Here is a 26,128-nt window from a genome sequence, read left to right on the forward strand (position 1 = left end):
AGAGGCTGTATTCTGTTCAAATTTAATCTCCTAAATTAACATCTCTTATCATTTTATTACCCATCTTACTCCTACACTTCCACAGAAATGAGGGGGCAAATTAAAAAGTGCAATAATAATTGCATATTGCACAACTGCATCAATTTCTTTATATTACGACCTCAAATTGAAAATATATTTGGCCAGGGTCACAGGTCAATGAGTCCGATTAATGGATAGCGCCCCAACGGTAATAAAAATGGGCTTTAAAAAAAAAAAAACGGCCTCTGATAATATCATCCGCTAATTCCCGTTTCTTCCGTGTGAGCAAATCGTAATCTTAAGTGTCCCAGTAGATATAGCTCTTCCATATCAGGGTAGTTAAACCAAATGCTACTGTGTCTCCCTGTACTGCAGGATGTTGTAGATAAGGTCAGGTGCTGTGTGCTTACATCATCTGAAGCTCCACTATGCTGTCCTCCGGGAGCACCACTATTCTCCTCTCATGGTCATTTCTATCTATACCAGTGGCGGTCACTGCCGTTTAAGATGAGGGAAGAGGATTTTTTGAGGGCCTGACTTCTATGACAGTATATTGGATGACTCATTCATATTCCATTCACCCAGTTCAATGTAACAGTGATAGGTTTAGGCTACTACATGATGCTCAAATTGTTCGCTATACCCATCGTGAGCTTGCTACTACCTAGCCTATGAATGAAAGTTTACAATGTAGGTGCACACAGGTTGAGAGACAAATTTGCGGCGACACATGGACAGACAGTGACATTCATTACCGCCTTTCACACTCTTGCTTGCATCTAGCTGATATAGGGTGTAATCATTAGTCCAATAGTTGCACGCGAGAGTTTCTACTGGACAAATTCAGGTATGTTTATCCCAGTTTTGTTCTGTTTACTACCGTTTAAGAAACTTTTTTTGAACAGAATCGGCAGAATGAATGCACCCCTGATCAGCCATTTGGGGCGCAGAATGGGTCGGCCAGCAGGAGTGAACACAGAACTGAGTCAGGGGAAATGAAACCAATGAAGTCATAAGGAATATTTACTGGATGAGAAGTGCTTTTACCAATCAGGAATGAGTCATGAATCATAGTCGTTTACCAGGATCTGTGTGTCACTAGTACATGTGGTACAGCCTGGGTAGGGGCTTAGTGGCATTTGCTGATATAGAAAGAGGCATGGATGAACGCTCTGATGTAAATGCAGGGTCATCAAGACTCTGTATTGTTCTAAAGGTTAAATTAATTAACAATCCTTTTATCAAACAGACAGATTTGGGTTCTGAAAGTGTACTGTCTTGTCATTCTATTTTTCTAATTAAAAGTACCAAAAGTATTTCTCAAGGTCGGGATCTCTGTTATGAAGTATTCATGGGTACAATCTTTTATCTATTTCCAAAACAATAACATGAAAACTGGCCCATGAAGAAACAGCTTTTCTAATGAATATAATTATGGCTATTATAATGAGATTTGCAGAAATGTTTCACAGTGCATCAAAGGAGCGAGCCTTTTGTTTTGTTTCAGAATCAGAGAATTTATGAAAAACAATTACCATGCAGTGAGAAATGAGAGCAGAATACATCCATTAATAAATCACAGAACTAGTGAAGTGAAGTGTGAGAGACAGAGAGAGAGAGACAGAGAGAGAGAGAGACAGAGAGAGAGAGACAGAGAGAGAGAGAGACAGAGAGAGAGAGACAGAGAGAGAGAGAGACAGAGAGAGAGAGAGACTACAAACAAATGTGTAAATGAGGTCAACTGTTAACCCTGCTCTGGGAGAGATAAGCAGAAGCAGACTGCAACACAAACACAAGGGCCTCCTATTCCTATTTTAAAGAGTTTCTTCTGTACTTTTTGTACTTTTTAGCCTGTAGTTCTGAAAGTACTCCCGAGCCAAAAGTGGTCCCCTGAAAACTGTGTACTACGTGCACCACGTCATTGCTCTCTATCTCTCTCTCTGCTGTGTCCACTGAGTTGTTGGGCCCACCCTGCAACCTTTTGGATAACGCTGGGCAGACGTCTTGCTAGCTGTCACTCAAATGCCAAGTGCTGAAGCTCATTGGCTACAACTCAAATTGCTAGGGGGCTGGCCCATGTGGGGGGAATGTGGGAACATTTGTGACGCATTCTTATCTGTAGACTCAATAGCCTTGGCTTCTCAAATGACTGCCTCGCCTGGTTCACCAAGTACTTCTCAGATAGAGTTCAGTGTGTCAAATCGGAGGGCCTGTTGTCCGGACCTCTGGCAGTCTCTATGGGGGTGCCACACGGTTCAATTCTTGGGCCGACTCTTTTCACTGTATACAGTATATCAATGATGTCACTCTTGCTGCTGGTGATTCTCTGATCCACCTCTACGCAGACGACACCATTCTGTATACATCTGGAACTTCTTTGGACACTTTGCTAACAAACCTCCAAACGAGATTCATTGCCATGCAACACTCCTTCCATGGCCTCCAACTGCTTTTAAATGCTAGTAAAACTAAGAGCATGCTCTTCAACTGATTGCTACCCGCACCCTCCCGCCCTACTAGCATCACTACTCTGGACGGTTCTGACCTAGAATATGTGAACAACTACAAATACATAGATGTCTGGTTAGACTGTAAACTCTCCATCCAGACTCACAATAAGCATCTCCAATCCAAAATTAAATCTAGAATTGGCTTCCTATTTCGCAACAAAGCCTCCTTCACTCATGCCGCCAAACATACCCTCATAAAATTGACTATCCTACCGATCCTTGACATCGGTGATGTCATTTACAAAATAGCCCCCAACACTCTATTCAGCAAACTGGATGTAGTCTATCACAGTGCCATCCATTTTATCACCAAAGCCCCATATACTACCCACCACTGCGACCTGTATGCTCCCGTTGGCTGGCCCTCGCTTCATATTCGTCACCAAACCCACTGGCTCCAGGTCATCTATAAGTCTTTGCTAGGTAAAGCCCCGCCTTATCTCAGTTCATGGGTCACCATAGCAACACCCACCCGTAGCACGCACTCCAGCAGGTATATTGCACTGGTCATCCCCAAAGCCAGCACTTACTTTGGTCGCCTTTCCTTCCAGTTCTCTGCTTCCAATGTCTGGAACGAATTGCACAAATCTCTGAAGCTGGAGTCTTAAATCTCCCTCTCTAACTTTAAGCATCAGCTGTCAGAGCAGCTTACCGATCACTGTACCTGTACACAGCCAATCTGTGAATAGCACACTCGACTACCTTATCCCCACATTATTACTTACCCTCTTGCTCTTTCGCACCCCAGTATCTCTACTTGCACATCATTATCTGCACATCTATCACTCCAGTGTTAATGCTAAATTGTAATTATTTTCACCTCTATGGCCTATTTATTGCCTACCTCCCGATTCTTCTACATTTGCACACACTGTACATAGATTTTTCAATTTCTTTTATTTTGTGTTTTTGACCGTACGTTTGTTTATGAGTAACTCTGTGTTGTTGTTTTTGTCACACTGCTTTGCATTATCTTGGCCAGGTCGCAGTTGTAAATGAGAACTTGTTATCAACTGGCCTACCTGGTTATATAAAGGTGAAATAAAAATGTTAAAATTAAATGGTAAGGCCCAACTTCAGGAAAACAGTCGCTTACAAACTATGGATTTCGTGGCAAATTGAGGTGTGACAGTAATTATTTTCATAGCTTATGCATGAACTACACATTGACACATCCAGCCCAGGTATTTAAAAATACTTTCTTAGTCACCAAAGTACTGGAGCATGTATTTAAGTAGTGTACAATTCAAACTACATTCTCTATCCCAGGAGTGGGGGTACCTCTCTAGAGAGCTAGATATAAAGTACCTCCGAAAAAGTGTTATGGGGTTGAGATGAGTCATCTAGAAAACAGTCTTACCGAGCCAGAATTCATCCTCTAGGTTTCCAAAGCCGACCCTGTAGTCACTCCACTTCCTGGAGAAGTCTGTCAGGCCGTTCTGACGACGTTGGAACACCTGAAACACAGATACAGATAAAGAGAAGACCAGGTGGCAAAACTTTATTCTACCAACATTTTGATAAAGTACAGTCCCAAATGGCACCCTTTGCACTGAAGTGTTGGGTGTTGTTGGGTTTTTGTCTGCAAGGTATATATCTTGCTATGAGACACTTACGATCCAGCCTCCTTCATCTGTGGTCATATCACAGTAGACCTGCACTCCCTGATTGGCATCTCTGTTGATGTAGATGGTGTAGACGCCATTGAGGGACTCCCCGTTCAACAGATGCTGGGCACAGTTCTGGGGGGTGGCAAACAGACGATTTCCTGGAGAGGAGGAGAACAGAGCACATGAGATCAGCTCAACACAATGGAGAATCACCAGGACGGGGCCGTATTCATAAAGTGTGTCATAGTAGGACTGCTTATATAGGACTGCTGATACAGCATCATAGTGAATACGATTATATAGACAGGGGAGATCTGATCCTAGATTAGCTATCCTACTCTGAGAAGCTTATTGAATATGGGATTGGACTTTAGATAGAGATTGTGGATATGGGGATAAATGGTAAATGTGTGTGTATATCTGTGTGCAGGCGTGTGTGTGTTTACCTGTTGTGAAGGCCGTAGAGACGATTCCGCTGGTCTCTAATCCCCTGGCAGCCTGCAACCTCACAGTGTATTCTGTGGTTTCTGCCAGCCCCTCCAGACGGATCCAAGTGTCCTCGGCATCCAGGATCAGCTCCTGTAGTACCCCCCCCCCCCCCACACACACACACACACACAGGAACTATGAGTGGATATGGTACAGCAAACTGATTTATCTAGATACAATCCTAACAATTGTACCGCAGACAGTAGCCCAAAGAGGGGACTCTGACTCCTACTGTACCAACAAACAACAAAAGCACCCAGGCACATCTACAGAAATGAAAAATGTAGGTGAGGCCCATTTACATGTTGAATTCATTATTCAGTGTTGGTCCTTATACAACTCTGTCCTGTGTTTTTCTTAGAGTTAAAAAGGAGAATTTAAATCACAGATTGAGGAGAGGAAAGGACCTTATCAGACACTGGTGCTATAAGGAGCTGCCAGGAAGAAGAAGAATTTATATTTCTATCTAAATCTCAAGATGGCTCAATTCCCTTTCGTTGCTTTTGACAAACCGACTTTTATCAAGCGGATCTTCTAATGGCATCATGTTTCTCTCAGAGATCTCTTTTTCTGGCAGATGAAAAAGAGATCTCTTTGATAAGCTCTCTAGGAGCCTGCCGTGACAGCAGAGTGAACTGTGAATTTAATGGGGCTTTGAGCCACATGAAATATCTATGAAGAACTGGATGAAATATTCAGCCATTTTGTAAAAAGTCACACATTTTAAGGCAATTTGTTGGATGAATTATGCAGTTAAAGCCGCTCTTTAATTGATGTTTCTCTCACAATGGACCTTACACTGTTTCGCTGTCGTTTTTTTGTAAAGATTATTATTTTTTGTTAGAAAGACTTGTTACTCATATAAAATATTTGCATGTTTGGAATTGTTGATCATGTACAAGGAATAATTTACAATAGAGGTTGCCTAATTACTGTATATAATCTAGTATTGCTCTGATCTGGAAAGTCAACATATGATTCATAACCAAACTAAAATAGATTGCTGTGTTGAATATGAACATTATATTAACAGAGAGAGGAGGTTGGGAATAATTTATGCGGACAGAAATGAACTCAAACAGAGTAAAACAACATAGTCTGTGACTTAAACCAACTCCTCTGTGCATGACTGACACCCACTGGACAAACACAAGCACCAAAAAAGGTCAATATAGTAAAACACATGCATCTTAACAGATGTGTGTGTGTGTGTGTGTGTGTGTGTGTGTGTGTGTTGAAAGATATAGAAAAGACGAAGACAGTGAGTACAGTACAGTCTTGAGCTCTTTCTGTGACTTCGTACCAAATGGCACTCTATTCCCTTTATAGTGCACTACATTTGACCAGAGCCCTATGGGAATAGGTTGCCATTTGAGACGTATCCTTGGGCTCTGTCTGTTTGATGTAATTAGTTGAGAGAGATATCTGCTGCAGAATATCAGGGGAATTGTTCCTGGTGAGTCATTAATAGAGGTATTGCATCAGAATAGACCGGTTAATCTACTTTATTATTATTACCCAGCTACATCAAAGAATTTTATTAAAATGAAAAATGTTCCAGGAGGCAAATTAAAAGATCTAAATGGCTCTATTGCCTGGGCATCCACTGTGGAGTAGAGCTGCATGGGCCTGTATTAAGAGGCAATTTGTCTGGGAGATACAGGATGTCCACTGTTTTGGTAGCTTCAAAACGCTACCGGTAACACTCACATTACGGCTCATATATTATCAATCATATCTCCTGTGAGCACGTTTGACTTGATACAGCATGGAGGCTAGTGTGTGATTTAGATTGGAAATTCATAGACAAAGATAAGGCAGTATTTTGGTAGCCTGTATGTTTGCGCTATGATGCTAACTCCTTGTAACTAATTAATTGTTATGCCAATGTTTGACTTGACAATGACAGCAATGAAGAAGACAAGAGCACAGACAGATCCGGGACCAGGCTAGTATTTTGGCAGCTTGAAAACACTACACATAACACTTATGGCTCATATCAATAGGGCTGGCACAATTACAGTATAACCGTGTAAAAGAAGAAAAAAAACATTAAAAACGTTACTGACAGACGTGGATGAAAACCCTCATGAAAATAAAATAAGTAAAAAATGTTTTGGGTGGAATGAACAGAGACAGACGGGAATTTGTTATTGATCCTAGCTGAAATGTAAAATGGTCAACTGTTTAAAAAAGTATATATGGTGACCGTGGTCATTTGGCAGGCCAATTACCATCATCCAAAATTCCATGACCGTCACAGCCCTACATCTCAATTCCCCATGTGAGCTTCTTTGGCCTGATTATACAGTTCAGTGTGTGTCTGTGTGAGAGTGATTGGAAACTCTTGCTGATGAAGTTAGATACGACCTACTGTATTCTACTTACCTTTCTGTTGCCGTCCACTGACTTGTATGTGAGCATGTAGTTGTCGATGTCTGCGATGGGCGGTTGCCAGGAGATGAGGGCACTGCGGTGGTTCACCTCGCTAGCCGTCAGGTTCAGAGGAGCGTCCATGGCTACAGGGGACCAATCAAATAGCAGATTATCACATAACAGTTCTATTGAGTCAAATCATTATGTCTGGTGGTCAATTTTTCAAAATCCATATACTGTACTTAAATTGGAATTATGGTCTATCTCCTAATCAGATGACCCCCCTCTAGCGGACCTTAGTTGAAGTCACCCTTCTGAACATGCATTCTCATGTCCTTTACCCAGCATCCATAACTGCAAAATGTTTTATCTGCTGAAAATTCACACTAAAAAAAGAATTAGCCATTCCAAACAGAATATTTTTACCCAAGACCCTATCCTCCTCTCACATCTAGATAGCTGATACATGCACTCCTTTTCCTATCTCTCTCATTTTCATATCTCCCTCCTCCTGATAGCCTCAGGACTGAAGGATTTTCTACATGAGATGTAATGACATCTCAACACTGCAGTAGTGCCGACGAGAGAAAATTACAATGTGGATGTCCACACTGACCTGACTGCCTCTTCCAGGAGAGACTGTCATTCTCCTCCTGTCTCCTCAACATGACTGCAATGCCTGAGAGAGTGTTTATCTTTCCTTTCCCTTTCATCCCCCTTTCATTGTGATGGACACTGATTCAACATTTTCATGTCGTCCGAGGGCACATCTCAGAAGCTTTTTCAGTCATCACAATGCCTACACTTCTCTCTTGTTTCTTTTCTCTCTCGCTCACTCTCTCACTCTCTGATCTTGGTCAATTCTTTCTCGACTCTCTCTCTCTCATTCCCTCTCTTTAATTACAGTATACCTGCACTCTGAGGCGTGTTAACACTCTTTACAATAGGACGTTCTGTAACATTCTAATGTTCTATAGTTTTGCCACATGCAAATGTAGAGGTGTCTCAATAGACAAACAGATGGCAAGGGCATTAATTCATTATTATTACTATTACTCCTGTATGCATTGTACTGAGACAAAATAAACGTGTTTCCTTTAAGAAACAATTATAAAGTTCATCCCAATGCACTGGTTCAGGTGGATACTAAACCAAGCTTTAGTTATTTGGAAGAAACACAAAAACTTCTGTGAATAACATCTCTCACTGGTCAAGTCTTTTAGAAAGTGAGTCAACCAATAACTTCATGCTCATAAGAGGTCATCAACACTGGAACTATTTATCAGAGCATAACAGCCAGTGAAACAAAGCATAAGCAATGCATAACCACAAAAACATTTAATGAGATGCAAATTAAGAGCAAAAAAGCTCAATAAAGTCTGGTGAATTTCACCATCCCATCCAGTGATTATGTGTCAACATCAGACAACAAGGCTGGCACTGGAGTAGCAAAGCCAATGGCCTGTGACACTTTAGACAAATTAATTTAGCCAAAAACAGTGTCAATAAATTAAGTTTAGCAAAGGCCACTGTTTGATTAAACATTGGGGAATTGCCCCTCATTCTAGGGAGACTTTTACTGCAAGACACAAGACAAAAATAAAGCCAGAAAAAAGTACTGGTTGTTGTTTTTTCTGGGAATAAGTTTTTGTACTCTACAGAGGCAGAGCAACAGCCCACGTGTTCTGAAAATGTTCATGCAGCTCCAGCACTGTGCAGACTGGATAAAACTCTGCCGCTCTGCTCCCTTGGGGATATTAATGGCCTGCTGCTGACAGAGAATTTTTGTCTCAAAAATAAGTTCAGAGCCCCAACTAAACTAAACTAGACCATTTTCTCCCCTCCTCTTCTCCCTCCCCTGCCGTAGAGTAGGTATGATCTCATTGGCTTGTGGAGGTCGTTAGCTAGGAGTAAGGTGGCATATTAGGACAGCCTCAGTCTCGGCAACTCCTGCGGAGATTAAAAAAAATCTTGCTGAGACTGAGGCTGTCCTAATATGGACACTGTATAGCAGGAGTAGAAACATGGTCAGCCACTGCAAGGGCCTCGGTAAGAGGGGCAATGATTCCTGTTGCTAATCAGACACACTTTATCTGGGAGGTGTAAAAGGGCACCCGTTAATTGAATAGGAGCAAGTTTCAAGTAGCTCCAGGTAGCCTGCCTTTCTCTGAGTAGTCTGTCTGTGCTGCTTCTTGAACATGTGATTAAGAAATTCCACATTTTGATGTGTTATAGTCTGGATTTAAAATGTATTATATTTAGATGTTGTGTCTCTGGCACACACACAATAACCTACATTGAAGTGGAATTATGTTATTACAAATTAATTTAAAATGAAAAGCTGAAATTTCTTGAGTCAATGAGTATTCAACACCTTTGTTATAGCAAGCCTAAACAAGTTCAGGAGTAAAAATGTCACATCCCATGTTCAAGAATAGGCTTTTTCTCACTCACTCTAAGTTAAATAAAAACGAAATCTCCAAAATATTGTTACTTTTTAAACAAAGAGGTTATTATTATAATTAATGAATTTAGAATGATATAAAAGTCCTTTAGATATTCTCAGATATTCTCACAGATCCTAACAGAAAATGCCCCTTAGATATTAATTTAGAATCCTCCAATCCTCTAAATGTAATTATTGGCAGAGAGACACGTCATTGAAAAATATATATTTTTAGATATACTGTAGGCTTACCATAGGTGAAATGAGTCTGACTAGTGTTGAGTAATGTGCTGTTAAAAGTGGTGTAGGTCTAATTTCTTTAAAGAGCATATTGAAGTTAGAAGCAATAGGATTTGAAGCAATAGCTTGCAACTATTTTAGCACCATTTTGCGCTGCTCTGAGACAAGCATGGGACTGGTCTTGATAAATCAATAATATTTTTATTTTCACTTAATCTCCGTTTGGGTATTGGTTAGACTAGAATTAGAAAATTAGGGTGCAGAAATGTTATGCTCTTACTGTAACCTTTATTTAATTAGGCAAGTCAGTTAAGAACAAATTTTTATTTACAAAGACAGCCTACTTCTTCCTCCCCATCGGGGAATTGAACCCCGGTCTCCCACATGCCCTGCCTGCAAGACACAGGGATTCTTTTGCTAAATAGCCCAGTAATGTACTTCCGACTGTCACGTTATACAGCGCCATATTTTCCGTTCCATCCTAATGGAAACCCAGAGGGATTTTTGTTTTTCTTGTAATAGAAACACCATAATATTAATCAAATTAATTAAGCAAGTACAAGTTAAAAGTTTGGACACAACTTCTCATTCCAGGATTTTGCTTTATTTGTATTATTTTACATTTACATTTAAGTCATTTAGCAGACGCTCTTATCCAGAGCGACTTACAAATTGGTGCTTTCACCTTATGACATCCAGTGGAACAGCCACTTTACAATAGTGCATCTAAGTCTTTTAAGGGGGGTGAGAAGGATAACTTTATCCTATCCTAGGTATTCCTTAAAGAGGTGGGGTTTCAGGTGTCTCCGGAAGGTGGTGATTGACTCCGCTGTCCTGGCGTCGTGAGGGAGTTTGTTCCACCATTGGGGGGCCAGAGCAGCGAACAGTTTTGACTGGGCTGAGCGGGAACTGTACTTCCTCAGTGGTAGGGAGGCGAGCAGGCCAGAGGTGGATGAACGCAGTGCCCTTGTTTGGGTGTAGGGCCTGATCAGAGCCTGGAGGTACTGAGGTGCCGTTCCCCTCACAGCTCCGTAGGCAAGCACCATGGTCTTGTAGCGGATGCGAGCTTCAACTGGAAGCCAGTGGAGAGAGCGGAGGAGCGGGGTGACGTGAGAGAACTTGGGAAGGTTGAACACCAGACGGGCTGCGGCGTTCTGGATGAGTTGTAGGGGTTTAATGGCACAGGCAGGGAGCCCAGCCAACAGCGAGTTGCAGTAATCAAGACGGGAGATGACAAGTGCCTGGATTAGGACCTGCGCCGCTTCCTGTGTGAGGCAGGGTCGTACTCTGCGCATGTTGTAGAGCATGAACCTACAGGAACGGGCCACCGCCTTGATGTTAGTTGAGAACGACAGGGTGTTGTTCAGGATCACGCCAAGGTTCTTAGCGCTCTGGGAGGAGGACACGATGGAGTTGTCAACCGTGATGGCGAGATCATGGAACGGGCAGTCCTTCCCCGGGAGGAAGAGCAGCGCCGTCTTGCCGAGGTTCAGCTTGAGGTGGTGATCCGTCATCCACACTGATATGTCTGCCAGACATGCAGAGATGCGATTCGCCACCTGGTCATCAGAGGGGGGAAAGGAGAAGATTAATTGTGTGTCGTCTGCATAGCAATGATAGGAGAGACCATGTGAGGTTATGACAGAGCCAAGTGACTTGGTGTATAGCGAGAATAGGAGAGGGCCTAGAACAGAGCCCTGGGGGACACCAGTGGTGAGAGCGCGTGGTGAGGAGACAGATTCTCGCCACGCCACCTGGTAGGAGCGACCTGTCAGGTAGGACGCAATCCAAGCATGGTCCGCGCCGGAGATGCCCAACTCGGAGAGGGTGGAGAGGAGGATCTGATGGTTCACAGTATCGAAGGCAGCCGATAGGTCTAGAAGGATGAGAGCAGAGGAGAGAGAGTTAGCTTTAGCAGTGTGGAGTGCCTCCGTGATACAGAGAAGAGCAGTCTCAGTTGAATGACTAGTCTTGAAACCTGACTGATTTGGATCAAGTAGGTCATTCTGAGAGAGATAGCGGAAGAGCTGGCCAAGGACGGCACGTTCAAGAGTTTTGGAGAGAAAAGAAAGAAGGGATACTGGTCTGTAGTTGTTGACATCGGAGGGATCGAGTGTAGGTTTTTTCAGAAGGGGTGCAACTCTCGCTCTCTTGAAGACGGAAGGGACGTAGCCAGCGGTCAGGGATGAGTTGATGAGCGAGGTGAGGTAAGGGAGAAGGTCTCCGGAAATGGTCTGGAGAAGAGAGGAGGGGATAGGGTCAAGCGGGCAGGTTGTTGGGCGGCCGGCCGTCACAAGACGCGAGATTTCATCTGGAGAGAGGGGGAGAAAGAGGTCAGAGCACAGGGTAGGGCAGTGTGAGCAGAACCAGCGGTGTCGTTTGACTTAGCAAACGAGGATCGGATGTCGTCGACCTTCTTTTCAAAATGGTTGACGAAGTCATCTGCAGAGAGGGAGGAGGGGGGAGGGGGAGGAGGATTCAGGAGGGAGGAGAAGGTGGCAAAGAGCTTCCTAGGGTTAGAGGCAGATGCTTGGAATTTAGAGTGGTAGAAAGTGGCTTTAGCAGCAGCGACAGAAGAGGAAAATGTAGAGAGGAGGGAGTGAAAGGATGCCAGGTCCGCAGGGAGGCGAGTTTTCCTCCATTTCCGCTCGGCTGCCCGGAGCCCTGTTCTGTGAGCTCGCAATGAGTCGTCGAGCCACGGAGCGGGAGGGGAGGACCGAGCCGGCCTGGAGGATAGGGGACATAGAGAGTCAAAGGATGCAGAAAGGGAGGAGAGGAGGGTTGAGGAGGCAGAATCAGGAGATAGGTTGGAGAAGGTTTGAGCAGAGGGAAGAGATGATAGGATGGAAGAGGAGAGAGTAGCGGGGGAGAGAGAGCGAAGGTTGGGACGGCGCGATACCATCCGAGTAGGGGCAGTGTGGGAAGTGTTGGATGAGAGCGAGAGGGAAAAGGATACAAGGTAGTGGTCGGAGACTTGGAGGGGAGTTGCAATGAGGTTAGTGGAAGAACAGCATCTAGTAAAGATGAGGTCGAGCGTATTGCCTGCCTTGTGAGTAGGGGGAAGGTGAGAGGGTGAGGTCAAAAGAGGAGAGGAGTGGAAAGAAGGAGGCAGAGAGGAATGAGTCAAAGGTAGACGTGGGGAGGTTAAAGTCGCCCAGAACTGTGAGAGGTGAGCCGTCCTCAGGAAAGGAGCTTATCAAGGCATCAAGCTCATTGATGAACTCTCCGAGGAACCTGGAGGGCGATAAATGATAAGGATGTTAAGCTTGAAAGGGCTGGTAACTGTGACAGCATGGAATTCAAAGGAGGCGATAGACAGATGGGTAAGGGGAGAAAGAGAGAATGACCACTTGGGAGAGATGAGGATCCCGGTGCCACCACCCCGCTGACCAGAAGCTCTCGGGGTGTGCGAGAACACGTGGGCGGACGAAGAGAGAGCAGTAGGAGTAGCGGTGTTGTCTGTGGTGATCCATGTTTCCGTCAGTGCCAAGAAGTCGAGGGACTGGAGGGAGGCATAGGCTGAGATGAACTCTGCCTTGTTGGCCGCAGATCGGCAGTTCCAGAGGCTACCGGAGACCTGGAACTCCACGTGGGTCGTGCGCGCTGGGACCACCAGATTAGGGTGGCCGCGGCCACGCGGTGTGGAGCGTTTGTATGGTCTGTGCAGAGAGGAGAGAACAGGGATAGACAGACACATAGTTGACAGGCTAGAGAAGAGGCTACGCTAATGCAAAGGAGATTGGAATGACAAGTGGACTACACGTCTCGAATGTTCAGAAAGTTAAGCTTACGTAGCAAGAATCTAATTGACTAAAATGATTAAAATGATACAGTACTGCTGAGGTAGGCTAGCTGGCAGTGGCTGCGTTGTTGACTTTGTAGGCTAGCTGGCAGTGGCTGCGTTGTTGACACTACACTAATCAAGTCGTTCCGTTGAGTGTAAAGTTTCTACAATGCTGCTATTCGGGGGCTAGCTGGCTAGCTAGCAGTGTTGATTACGTTACGTTGCGTTAAAAGAACGACAATAGCTGGCTAGCTAACCTAGAAAATCGCTCTAGACAACCCTTTGCTTCCGGGTTGGAGCGATCTGGTCGCATCCGCGCTTCGGTCTGCAGGTTGTATAACTTTTTCATTACATTTCATTATAGTACAACGGTCTGATTTGTCTAATCTTAGCAATTTCCTCTTAGCTAGCTACATAGTCGTCGTTGTATCAAAGATAATTGCGTAATTATCGTATTTCGTCGTCTCCTATCTGTCCAACACGTTCACCGTCTACCGTAGCACTGTAGTACTATCACACTCAACTGATTGATTAGTGTAGTGTTAGCTAGCTACATAGCTAGCTACATAGTTGTCTTTGCTGTCTTCGTATCCAAGATAATTGTGTAGCTTAGAGTGTGGAGTCTTAGAGTGATAATTGCGTTATTATCGTATTTCGTCGCCCTCCTATCTGCCTAGCAGCTAGCATACGTTCACCGGCTACCGTAGCACTGTAGTAACTATCACACTCAACCGAACGACTTGATTAGTGTAGTATTAGATAGCTACATAGTTGTCTTTGCTGTCTTCGTATCCAAGATAATTGTGTAGTTTAGAGTGTGTAGTCTTAGAGTGATTATCTTAATTCACCGAGGTTAGCTAGCCAGCTATTTTGTCGTCCTTAACGTAGGAGACACTCCTAGCTAGCCAATAGCCAGCCAACGTCTACTGAATAGAACTTTCGCATTCCGGTCGCATTCCGCGTCGCTCCACAGGTAGTATCACTTTTTCACTTCATTTCATTACAGTCCCAACGGTGTGATTTGTTTGATCGTAGCTAGCTACATAGCTAGCTACATAGCCGTCTTTGTTTCAAAGATAATTGTGTAGTCTAGAGCGATTTTCTAGGTTAGCTAGCCAGCTATTGTCGTTCTCCTCGTAACGTAACCAACACTGCTAGCTAGCCAGCTAGCTCCCGATAAGCAGCATTGTAGAAACTTCACACTCAACGGTACGACTTGAGTAGGGTAGTGTCAACAACGCAGCTAGCCTACCCCAGCAGTACTCTATCATTTTAATCATTTTAGTCAATTAGATTCTTGCTACGTAAGCTTAACTTTCTGAACATTCGAGACGTGTAGTCCACTTGTCATTCCAATCTCCTCTGCATTAGCGTAGCCTCTTCTCTAGCCTGTCAACTATGTGTCTGTCTATCCCTGTTCTCTCCTCTCTGCACAGACCATACAAACGCTCCACACCGCATGGCCGCAGCCACCTAATCTGGTGGTCCCAGCGCGCACGACCCACGTGGAGTTCCAGGTCTCCGGTAGCCTCTGGAACTGCCGATCTGCGGCCAACAAGGCAGAGTTCATCTCAGCCTATGTCTCCCTCCAGTCCCTCGACTTCTTGGCTCTGACGGAAACATGGATCACCACAGACAACACCGCTACTCCTACTGCTCTCTCTTCGTCCGCCCACGTGCTCTCGCACACCCCGAGAGCTTCTGGTCAGCGGGGTGGTGGCACCGGGATCCTCATCTCTCCCAAGTGGTCATTCTCTCTTTCTCCCTTACCCATCTGTCTATCGCCTCCTTTGAATTCCATGCTGTCACAGTTACCAGCCCTTTCAAGCTTAACATCCTTATCATTTATCGCCCTCCAGGTTCCCTCGGAGAGTTCATCAATGAGCTTGATGCCTTGATAAGCTCCTTTCCTGAGGACGGCTCACCTCTCACAGTTCTGGGCGACTTTAACCTCCCCACGTCTACCTTTGACTCATTCCTCTCTGCCTCCTTCTTTCCACTCCTCTCATCTTTTGACCTCACCCTCTCACCTTCCCCCCCTACTCACAAGGCAGGCAATACGCTCGACCTCATCTTTACTAGATGCTGTTCCTCCACTAACCTCATTGCAACTCCCCTCCAAGTCTCCGACCACTACCTTGTATCCTTTTCCCTCTCGCTCTCATCCAACACTTCCCACACTGCCCCTACTCGGATGGTATCGCGCCGTCCCAACCTTCGCTCTCTCTCCCCCGCTACTCTCTCCTCTTCCATCCTATCATCTCTTCCCTCTGCTCAAACCTTCTCCAACCTATCTCCTGATTCTGCCTCCTCAACCCTCCTCTCCTCCCTTTCTGCATCCTTTGACTCTCTATGTCCCCTATCCTCCAGGCCGGCTCGGTCCTCCCCTCCCGCTCCGTGGCTCGACGACTCATTGCGAGCTCACAGAACAGGGCTCCGGGCAGCCGAGCGGAAATGGAGGAAAACTCGCCTCCCTGCAGACCTGGCATCCTTTCACTCCCTCCTCTCTACATTTTCCTCCTCTGTCTCTGCTGCTAAAGCCACTTTCTACCACTCTAAATTCCAAGCATCTGCCTCTAACCCTAGGAAGCTCTTTGCCACCTTCTCCTCCCTCTTGAATCCTCCTCCCCCTCCCCCCTCCTCCCTCTCTGCAGATGACTTCGTCAACCATTTTGAAAAGAAGGTCGACGACATCCGATCCTCGTTTGCTAAGTCAAACGACACCGCTGGTTCTGCTCACACTGCCCTACCCTGTGCTCTGACCTCTTTCTCCCCTCTCTCTCCAGATGACATCTCGCGTCTTGTGACGGCCGGCCGCCCAACAACCTGCCCGCTTGACCCTATCCCCTCCTCTCTTCTCCAGACCATCTCCGGTGACCTTCTCCCTTACCTCACCTCGCTCATCAACTCATCCCTGACCGCTGGCTACGTCCCTCCCGTCTTCAAGAGAGCGAGAGTTGCACCCTTCTGAAAAAACCTACACTCGATCCCTCCGATGTCAACAACTACAGACCAGTATCCCTTCTTTCTTTTCTCTCCAAAACTCTTGAACGTGCCGTCCTTGGCCAGCTCTCCCGCTATCTCTCTCAGAATGACCTTCTTGATCCAAATCAGTCAGGTTTCAAGACTAGTCATTCAACTGAGACTGCTCTTCTCTGTATCACGGAGGCGCTCCGCACTGCTAAAGCTAACTCTCTCTCCTCTGCTCTCATCCTTCTAGACCTATCGGCTGCCTTCGATACTGTGAACCATCAGATCCTCCTCTCCACCCTCTCCGAGTTGGGCATCTCCGGCGCGGCCCACGCTTGGATTGCGTCCTACCTGACAGGTCGCTCCTACCAGGTGGCGTGGCGAGAATCCGTCTCCTCACCACGTGCTCTCACCACTGGTGTCCCCCAGGGCTCTGTTCTAGGCCCTCTCCTATTCTCGCTATACACCAAGTCACTTGGCTCTGTCATAACCTCACATGGTCTCTCCTATCATTGCTATGCAGACGACACACAATTAATCTTCTCCTTTCCCCCTTCTGACGACCAGGTGGCGAATCGCATCTCTGCATGTCTGGCAGACATATCAGTGTGGATGACGGATCATCACCTCAAGCTGAACCTCGGCAAGACGGAGCTGCTCTTCCTCCCGGGGAAGGACTGCCCGTTCCATGATCTCGCCATCACGGTTGACAACTCCATTGTGTCCTCGTCCCAGAGCGCTAAGAACCTTGGCGTGATCCTGGACAACACCCTGTCGTTCTCAAATAACATCAAGGCGGTGGCCCGTTCCTGTAGGTTCATGCTCTACAACATCCGCAGAGTACGACCCTGCCTCACACAGGAAGCGGCGCAGGTCCTAATCCAGGCACTTGTCATCTCCCGTCTGGATTACTGCAACTCGCTGTTGGCTGGGCTCCCTGCCTGTGCCATTAAACCCCTACAACTCATCCAGAACGCCGCAGCCCGTCTGGTGTTCAACCTTCCCAAGTTCTCTCACGTCACCCCGCTCCTCCGCTCTCTCCACTGGCTTCCAGTTGAAGCTCGCATCCGCTACAAGACCATGGTGCTTGCCTACGGAGCTGTGAGGGGAACGGCACCTCACTACCTCCAGGCTCTGATCAGGCCCTACACCCAAACAAGGGCACTGCGTTCATCCACCTCTGGCCTGCTCGCCTCCCTACCACTGAGGAAGTACAGTTCCCGCTCAGCCCAGTCAAAACTGTTCGCTGCTCTGGCCCCCCAATGGTGGAACAAACTCCCTCACGACGCCAGGACAGCGGAGTCAATCACCACCTTCCGGAGACACCTGAAACCCCACCTCTTTAAGGAATACCTAGGATAGGATAAAGTAATCCTTCTCCCCCCTTAAAAGACCTAGATGCACTATTGTAAAGTGGCTGTTCCACTGGATGTCATAAGGTGAAAGCACCAATTTGTAAGTCGCTCTGGATAAGAGCGTCTGCTAAATGACTTAAATGTAAATGTAAATGTACACAATTATCTTTGAAACAAAGACGGCTATGTAGCTAGCTATGTAGCTAGCTACGATCAAACAAATCACACCGTTGGGACTGTAATGAAATTAAATGAAAATGTGATACTACCTGTGGAGCGAAGCGGAATGCGACCGGAATGCGAAAGTTCTATTCAGTAGACGTTGGCTAGCTGTTGGCTAGCTAGGAGTGACTCCTACGTTAAGGACGACAAATAGCTGGCTAGCTAACCTCGGTAAATTAAGATAATCACTCTAAGACTACACACTCTAAACTACACAATTATCTTGGATACGAAGACAGCAAAGACAACTATGTAACTAGCTAACACTACACTAATCAAGTCGTTCAGTTGAGTGTGATAGTTACCACAGTGCTACGGTAGACGGTGAACGTTTGCTAGCTGGCTAGCTGCTGGGCAGATAGGAGGACGACGAAATACGATAATTACGCAATTATCACTCTAAGACTACACACTCTAAACTACACAAATATCTTGGATACGAAGACAGCAAAGACAACTATGTAGCTAGCTAACACTACACTAATCAAGTCGTTCAGTTGAGTGTGATAGTTACTACAGTGCTACGGTAGACGGTGAACGTTTGCTAGCTGGCTAGCTGCTGGGCAGATAGGAGGACGACGAAATACGATAATTACGCAATTATCTTTGATACAAAGACGGCTATGTAGAATAATAGTGAAGCCATCACAACTATGAAATAACACATATGGAATGAGTTAAGAACAAATTCTTATTTACAAGGACAGCGTACTTTTCCTCCCCATCGAGGAATTGAACCCCAGTCTCCTGCATGCTCGCATTCTCTAATACAGACACTGCTCTCCCTTATGTAAGGAATTATGATAAAAATACTATTTTCAACATGCAGATGTTGAATTAGTTATGGATCTATGATGAATTACCGTGGGAATAAATATCACTGATTTACAGAAATATTGGAACAAAGTTTTCTGATGAAGGCAAACAATTTAGAATCGTCCAATCCTGCTGGAGCCTACTCCCGACCGTCACGCTGTACAGCGCCACAATAACCCTGAGGGTTTCGTTTTTTGTTTTTATTGGGAAAAAAACACCATAATATTGATAAAATTAATTAAGCCAAATTTCTTAAAATCAATCCCATATACTTTGTTCTTACAAAAAAGGGTTTCAATTATCTGGTAATGCCAAAATGGAAGACTATCAAATGCTTCTCAAAGATGCCCTCTGGTGGTCAAACTAGCACTAACTTGCAATAACAATAAATGACATGCCACGGAATGCTCCAGCAGCCTACAAGGTGTGCTACAGTATGACACAACTTTTAATGGAGGAACCACTAATAAGTTGCATGGATGGACTCTGTTTGGAATAATAGTGTTTAACGTGAATTTTTAATGACTACCTTATCTCTACACCCCACACATACATTTATCTGTAAGGACCCTCAGTCGAGCAGTGAATTTCAAACACAGATTCAACCACAAAGACCAGGGAGGTTTTCCAATGCCTCGCAAAGGGCATCTATTGGTAGATGGGTAAAATAAAAGCAGACATTGAATATCCCTTTGAGCATGGTGAAGTAATTCATTACATTTTGCATGGTGTATCAAAAAGGCAGTCTTAACAAAGATACAGGTGTCCTTCCGAACTCAGTTGCCGGAGTGGAAGGAAACCACTCAGGGATTTCACCATGAAGCTAATGGTTAAAACAGTAACAGAGTTTAATGGCTTTGACAGGAGAAAACTGAGGATGGATCAACAACATTCTAGTTACTCCACAAAACTAACTTACATGACAGGGTGAAAAGAAGTTAGCCTGTACATGATAATAATATTCCAAAACATGCATCCTGTTTGCAATAAGGCACTAAAGGAAAACTGCAAAAAATGTGGCAAAGAAATGAACTTCATGTCCTGAATGCAAAGCGTTATGTTTGGGGCAAATCCAACTCAACACACCACTGAGTACTACTCTTCATATTTTCAAGTATGGTGGTGGCTGCATCATGTTATGTGAATGAACAAACGAAAATCGAAACAGTCCCGTATGGTACAGACACAGGAAACCAGGCTACCTAAGTATGGTTCTCAATCAGGGACAACGAATGACAGCTGCCTCTGATTGAGAACCATACCAGGCCAAACACAGAAATCCCAAATCATAGAAAAAGGAACATAGACAACCCACCCAACTCACACCCTGACCATACTAAAACAAAGACATAACAAAATAACTAAGGTCAGAACGTGACATCAGTCTGCTTTCCAACAGACACTGGGAGACAAATTCACCTTTCAGCAGGACAATGACTTAAAACACAAGGCCAAATATACACTGGAGTTGCTTACAAAGACAACATTGAATGTTCCTGAGTGGCGTAGTTACAGATTTAAATAAAATCGGCTTGAAAATCTATGGTAAGACTTGAAAATGGCTGTATAGCAATGATCAACAACTATCTTGACAGAGCTTGATCGACGTTAACAAGAATAATGTTTAAATATTGTACAATCCAGGTGTGGAAAGCTCTTAGATACTTGTATTGTATTGAATACTTGCAGTTGAAGTCGGAAGTTTACATAAACTTAGGTTGGAGTCATTAAAACTTGTTTTTCAACCATTCCACAAAGGTCTTGGTAACACACTATATTTTTGGCAAGTCGGTTAGGACATCTACTTTGTGTATGACAAAGTTTACATGCACTAAGTTGACTGTGCCCTTAAACAGCTTGGAAAATTCCAGAAAATTATGTCATGGCTTTAGAAGCTTCTGATAGGCTAATTGACAACATTTGAGTCAATTGGAGGTGTACCTGTGGATGTATTTCGAGGCCTACCTTCCAACTCAGTTCCTCTTTGCTTGACATCATGGGGAAATCAAAAGAAATCAGCTGAGACCTCAGAAAATAAAATGTAGACCTCCACAAGTCTGGTTCATCCTTGGGAGCAATTTCCAAACGCCTGAAGGTACCACTTTAATCTGTACACAAGTACACAACAATAGTACGCAAGTATAAACACCATGGGACCTCGCATCCGTCATACCGCTCAGGAAGGAAAAGCGTTCTGTCTCCTAGAGATGAACGTACTTTGGTGCGAAAAGTGCAAATCAATCCCAGAACAACAGCAAAGGACCTTGTGACAATGCTGGAGGAAACAGGTACAAAAGTATCTACTGTATATCCACAATAAAACAAGTCCTATATTGACATAACCTGAAATGCCGCTCAGCAAGTAAGAAGCCACTGCTCCAAAACCACCATAAAAAATCCAGACTACAGTTTTCAACTGCACATGGGGACAAAGATCGTACTTTTTGGAGAAATGTCCTCTGGTCTGATGAAAGAAAAATTGAACTGTTTTGCCATAATGACCATTGTAATGTTTGGAGTAAAAAGGGGGAGGCTTGCAAGCCGAAGAACACCATCGCAACCGTGAATCACGGGGGTGGCAGCATCATGTTGTGGTGGTGCTTTGTTGCAGGAGGGACTGGTGCACTTCACAAAATAGATGGCATCATGAGGGAGGAAAGTAATGTGGATATATTGAAGCAACATCTCAATACATCAGTCAGGAAGTTTAAAGCTTGGTCGTAAATGGGTCTTCCAAATGGACAATGACCCCAAGCATACTTCCAAAGTTGTGGCAAAATGGCAACAAAGTCAAGGTATTGGAGTGGCCATCACAGAGCCCTGACCTTAATCCCATAGAATATTTGTGGGCAGAATTGAAAAAGCATGTGCGAACAAGGAGGCCTACAAACATGACTCAGTTCCACCAGCTTTGTCAAGAGGAATGGGCCAAAATTCACCTAATTTATTGTGGAAAGCTTGTGGAAGGCTACCCGAAACATTTGAAGTTAAACAATTTAAAGGCAATGCTACCAAATACTAATTGAGTGTATGTAAACTTCTGACCCGCTGGGAAGGTGATGAAAGAAATCAAATCTGAAAGAAATCATTATTTTCTTTTATTCTGACATTTCACATTCTTAAAATAAAGTGGTGATCCTAACTGACCTAAAACAGGTAATTTTTACTTGGATTAAATGTCTGGAATTGTGAAAAACTGAGTTTAAATATAATATTAGGTGTATGTAAACTTCCGACTTCAACTGTATGTAAATGGAATATTTCTGTTTTGAATTTGAAATACATTTGCAGAAATGTTTTCACTTCTTCATTATGGGGTATTATGAGTGTTATGATTTGTATTCAGGCTGTAACACAATAAAATGTTGAATAAGTCAAGGGGTATGAATATTTTCTGAAGGCGCTGTATATGTACTGGACCTGCTCTCAGTCTGTGTGGGTTGCTTCTGAACAGCTGGGAGGTATTTTTTTATTTCACCTTTATTTAACCAGGTAAGTAGCTAAGCAAGTAAAGTAACTAACATACGTGTTTCAAAGTTGGCGATGACGGTTCCACTGGTCAAGGGTCCCTTGGTGGCGTAGAGGGCTACAGAGTAAGTGGTGCTGGGCTTGAGTTTACTAAGCTGGTGCTCCTGTTTCACACCTTCCACCAGGAAGGTATTAGCTGTCACTACAAGAGTAGGAGGAACACAAATACATATTAGATGAGGAGAATACATGAGATAGTAAACAAACCAGATGTTTATGATTACATTAAACAATTTGGAGTCTTAATTATTCATGTATAGCGGTTGCCTTGGATATGCATGTACACGGTCAGGGTTGGTAGATTGCGGTTCCTATGGGTGTTACATAAATCAAGTTTAAATCCATTTAGCTCAAATTCATGATTCCTTATTTGTTTGCATGACTAAACTTTGTACAATACATCTAAATAAATTGCCTGTTTAATAAATGGTTTGCTGTAGCCTCAGAAATACCAGGATCCATGTCGATGGTGAAAAATAATAGGTTAACAAAAATGTTCAGCCAATGTTTTCATTGCCTGGCTGAGTAAATTAGAAAGGACACCTAATGAACACACCAAAGAGTCAATAGAACACATTGGCAAGAGGTTGCTGAATAACCATAATTTGTGGCCATATTGATGAAAGCTGCATCGACTAGCAAGCGGATGTCTGAGCTGATTTCCATGTAGCTGTGCGACACTTTCCTCTGAGAGCCGACTTGGCAGGAGTCCAGTCCAGCTGGTCTCACTCTACAGCTCCACCCCTGTAGCGGAGAAATGTGGCTGTGAGAAGACAATCAATCCGCCTACCCTGGTAGCAGGTGAGGGTGAACACGTAGTTGTCAACGCTGGACAGAGGAGGGTTCCACCGGAGTAAAGCTCCTTGTGGGGTAATGTTGAGGGCTGTTAGTTCCATTGGCATGTCCATCGCTATATCAAAGAAAGAGATGAAAGCAATGTATGACTCAGAGAGGGTACCAAGATGACCCCATCACTTTCCAAAATGTAATCAACTGTATGTTCCAATTTGCTGACCACCATGTGGACTATATACTCTGCAGATTGAGGCTAATTTATAATGACTATTTTCTCCAGTTGAGATCACAATTCTTGCTAGTATAACTGAAATCAAAGGCAAATTATACAGTCAAATATTCTGTACAGTGCACAGAAGAACAGTTCTAAAAAGCTTTTATTTCAGACCCCCTACTTACCGGAAGAACCAAGAGAGAGTAGAAATTTAATTACATGTTTCACTTAGTGTTTTAACCTCCAAGTTTTCATATGGATTTTTGGCTTAACAGAAAAAGTATAGAGAATACAGAAGTAAACAGCTTGCCTTGAAAGGACTTGAATCAACCGTTAATTCACCATACCCCCATGTCTGGGAAATGTCTATGATTATATCTAGGAACTTTAATCACACTGCTTGTAAATGAAAGGTGTTTGATTGCACTCATTACTTAAATTACAATAATATTTAATTTAATCTAATAAAAGCTGCCAATTTGAAGTGAAATCAAATTGAATTAGGTTAGATTGAAAAAAAACACAATAATTGTATTTCTGTAACTGTTGATTGTCCTATTTGAAACTAATGAATATATGTCAGAATAAAAAATACAAAATAAAAAAATATATTAGATTGAATAAAGCGTGTAATGATGTGTGGGGATGTCAGTAGCACCACTACTGAGTAGGGATGTGTTTGTGACTAGTTGGTACTGGATGAACCTTTAAAGACGATATCGATGGAGAAGGATGGAAGCGGAATGCCAGAAATCGGGTGCAAAAGAGGTGGTAGATTTATAAACAAAAATTGTTACAAAAATAATAAATAATTAATGCATAAGATGTATAAATAAATGTATTCCCAGGAAAATGAAAATGACAAGAGAAAGCTTAATTAGAATAAAGTACAAATAAACTTACTCAAAAGTTTTTCCACAGTCTCAGGACAAGCTGTTCACCAACCAAGAGTCTGAGCTCAACGCCCAGCTATATACTTTCACAGAGCCCTGCCCTGCTTGGACTGAACCATTTCTGCCGGTAAGTAGAGGCTAGGTTAAACAACCGGAAGTATATAGTAAATGCTTTTTCCAACTATGAGGTTGGAATAATACTGTGAAATTGTGATGATAGTGCCCTTTAGCGTAAGAGATGTTTGAAAAGACCGCATTAAATCTCCACCTGTTTTGGTGGTATGGAGTTTGTTCTGCCTGTCACCAGGCGGTAAATTAGTTAATAGGCTAATAAGAAAGAGAGTTCCAAACCTTTCTGCCAATAACAGCTAGTTTTCAGTTTTCTCCTCCCCACTCAGACCACTACCACACAGTCTTAGCAAAATTCTTCTTTTAGAAATTGCTCTTTGCTAAGAAGCTATTTTGTTTCTTTTTGACCATTTTAATTGAAAACGATCACAGTAAGGTACTTATTTGTGTTTATTTATTTTCCACTTTGATGGCAAACTTTCTGTACTGATAAAATTCACATCAAGACATTCTCGTTTTTCCCAAATGTGTTTATTTCAGAACCCTTCTGTATGAAATGATGATGCTGTCTTAAAGCCCCATGGAGAATTTGCATTTTATTTATTAAATCATCACTGTATGTCTAATAAATCACTCTGTGTGTATATTTCATGAAAATAATTCCAAATACACAGTCAGTATAAGTCACAAGTTTAGGCACACCTACTCATTCCAGAGTCTTTTGTTATTTTTTACTATTTTCTACATTGTAGAATAATAGTGAAGACATCAACACTGAGGTAGTCTCCTGGAATAAATTTCAATTAACAGCTATGCCTTGTTAAAAGTTCATTTGTGGAATTCATAATCTGTTTGAGCCAATCAGTTGTTGTGACAAGGTAGGGTTGGTATACAGAAGATAGCCCTATTTGGTAAAAGACCAAGTCCATATTAAGGCAAGAACAGCTCAAATAAGCAAAGAGAAACGACAGTCCATCATTTATTCAAGACATGAAGGTCAGTCAATCCGGAAAGTTTCAAGACATTTCTTCATGTGCAGCCACAAAAACCATCAAACGCTATGATGAAACTGGCTCTCATCAGGACCGCCACTGGAAAGGAAGACCCTGAGTTACCTCTCTCTGTTGCAGAGAATAAGGTCATTGGAGTTACCAGCCTCAGAAATTCTACCCAAATAAATGCTTGACAGGGTTCAAGTAACAGACACATCTCAACATCAACTATTCTGAGGCGACTGTGTGAATCAGGCTTTCATGGTTGAATTTCTGCAAAGAAATTGGGCAGAAGGTAGCCTAGTGGTTAGAGCGTTGGACTAGTAACCAAAAGGTTGCAAGATTGAATCCCTGAGCTGATAAGGTAAAAATCTGTCGTTATTCCTCTGAACAAGGCAATTAACACACTGTTTCTAGGCCATTATTGAAAATAAGAGTTTGTTCTTAACTGACTTGCCTAGTTAAAGGACATCAATAAGAAAAGTCCAAATTGGTGAGTTTTCCTTCCAACCGCTCTGTCTTTCTGAGGTGCAGAGTAGGTGAACTGATGATCTACGCATGTGTGATTCCCACGTGAAGCGTGGTGGTGCATTTCTGGTGACACTGTCAGTGATTTATTTAGAATTCAAGGCATGGCTACCACAGGTTTCTGCAGCGATACACCATCCCATCTGGTTTTCGCTTAGTGGGACTATCATTTGTTTATCAACAGGACAATGACCCAACACACCTCTAGGCTGTGTAAGGGCTATTTGACCAAGAATGAGAGTGATGGAGTGATGCATCTGATGACCTGGC

The 26,128-nt window shown here is 43.6% G+C and overlaps 1 protein-coding gene across 1 annotated transcript in view; it reads right to left on the reverse strand.

The window, feature by feature from the left end:
• Positions 1-26,128, reverse strand: part of LOC115103098 (tenascin R (restrictin, janusin)) — a 170,161-nt gene that overhangs the window by 15,068 nt on the left and 128,965 nt on the right. Inside the window, exons 14-19 of the mRNA XM_029623725.2 lie at positions 23,158-23,277; positions 22,366-22,509; positions 7,019-7,149; positions 4,588-4,720; positions 4,148-4,299; positions 3,892-3,988 (exon numbers count right to left, since the gene is read on the reverse strand). Coding sequence (XP_029479585.1) covers positions 3,892-3,988; positions 4,148-4,299; positions 4,588-4,720; positions 7,019-7,149; positions 22,366-22,509; positions 23,158-23,277 — 777 coding nt within the window. The remainder of the gene's footprint in view (positions 1-3,891; positions 3,989-4,147; positions 4,300-4,587; positions 4,721-7,018; positions 7,150-22,365; positions 22,510-23,157; positions 23,278-26,128) is intronic.

This window comes from Oncorhynchus nerka, linkage group LG20 (assembly GCF_034236695.1).
Source record: "Oncorhynchus nerka isolate Pitt River linkage group LG20, Oner_Uvic_2.0, whole genome shotgun sequence".
In the NCBI taxonomy this organism is placed as follows: domain Eukaryota; kingdom Metazoa; phylum Chordata; class Actinopteri; order Salmoniformes; family Salmonidae; genus Oncorhynchus; species Oncorhynchus nerka.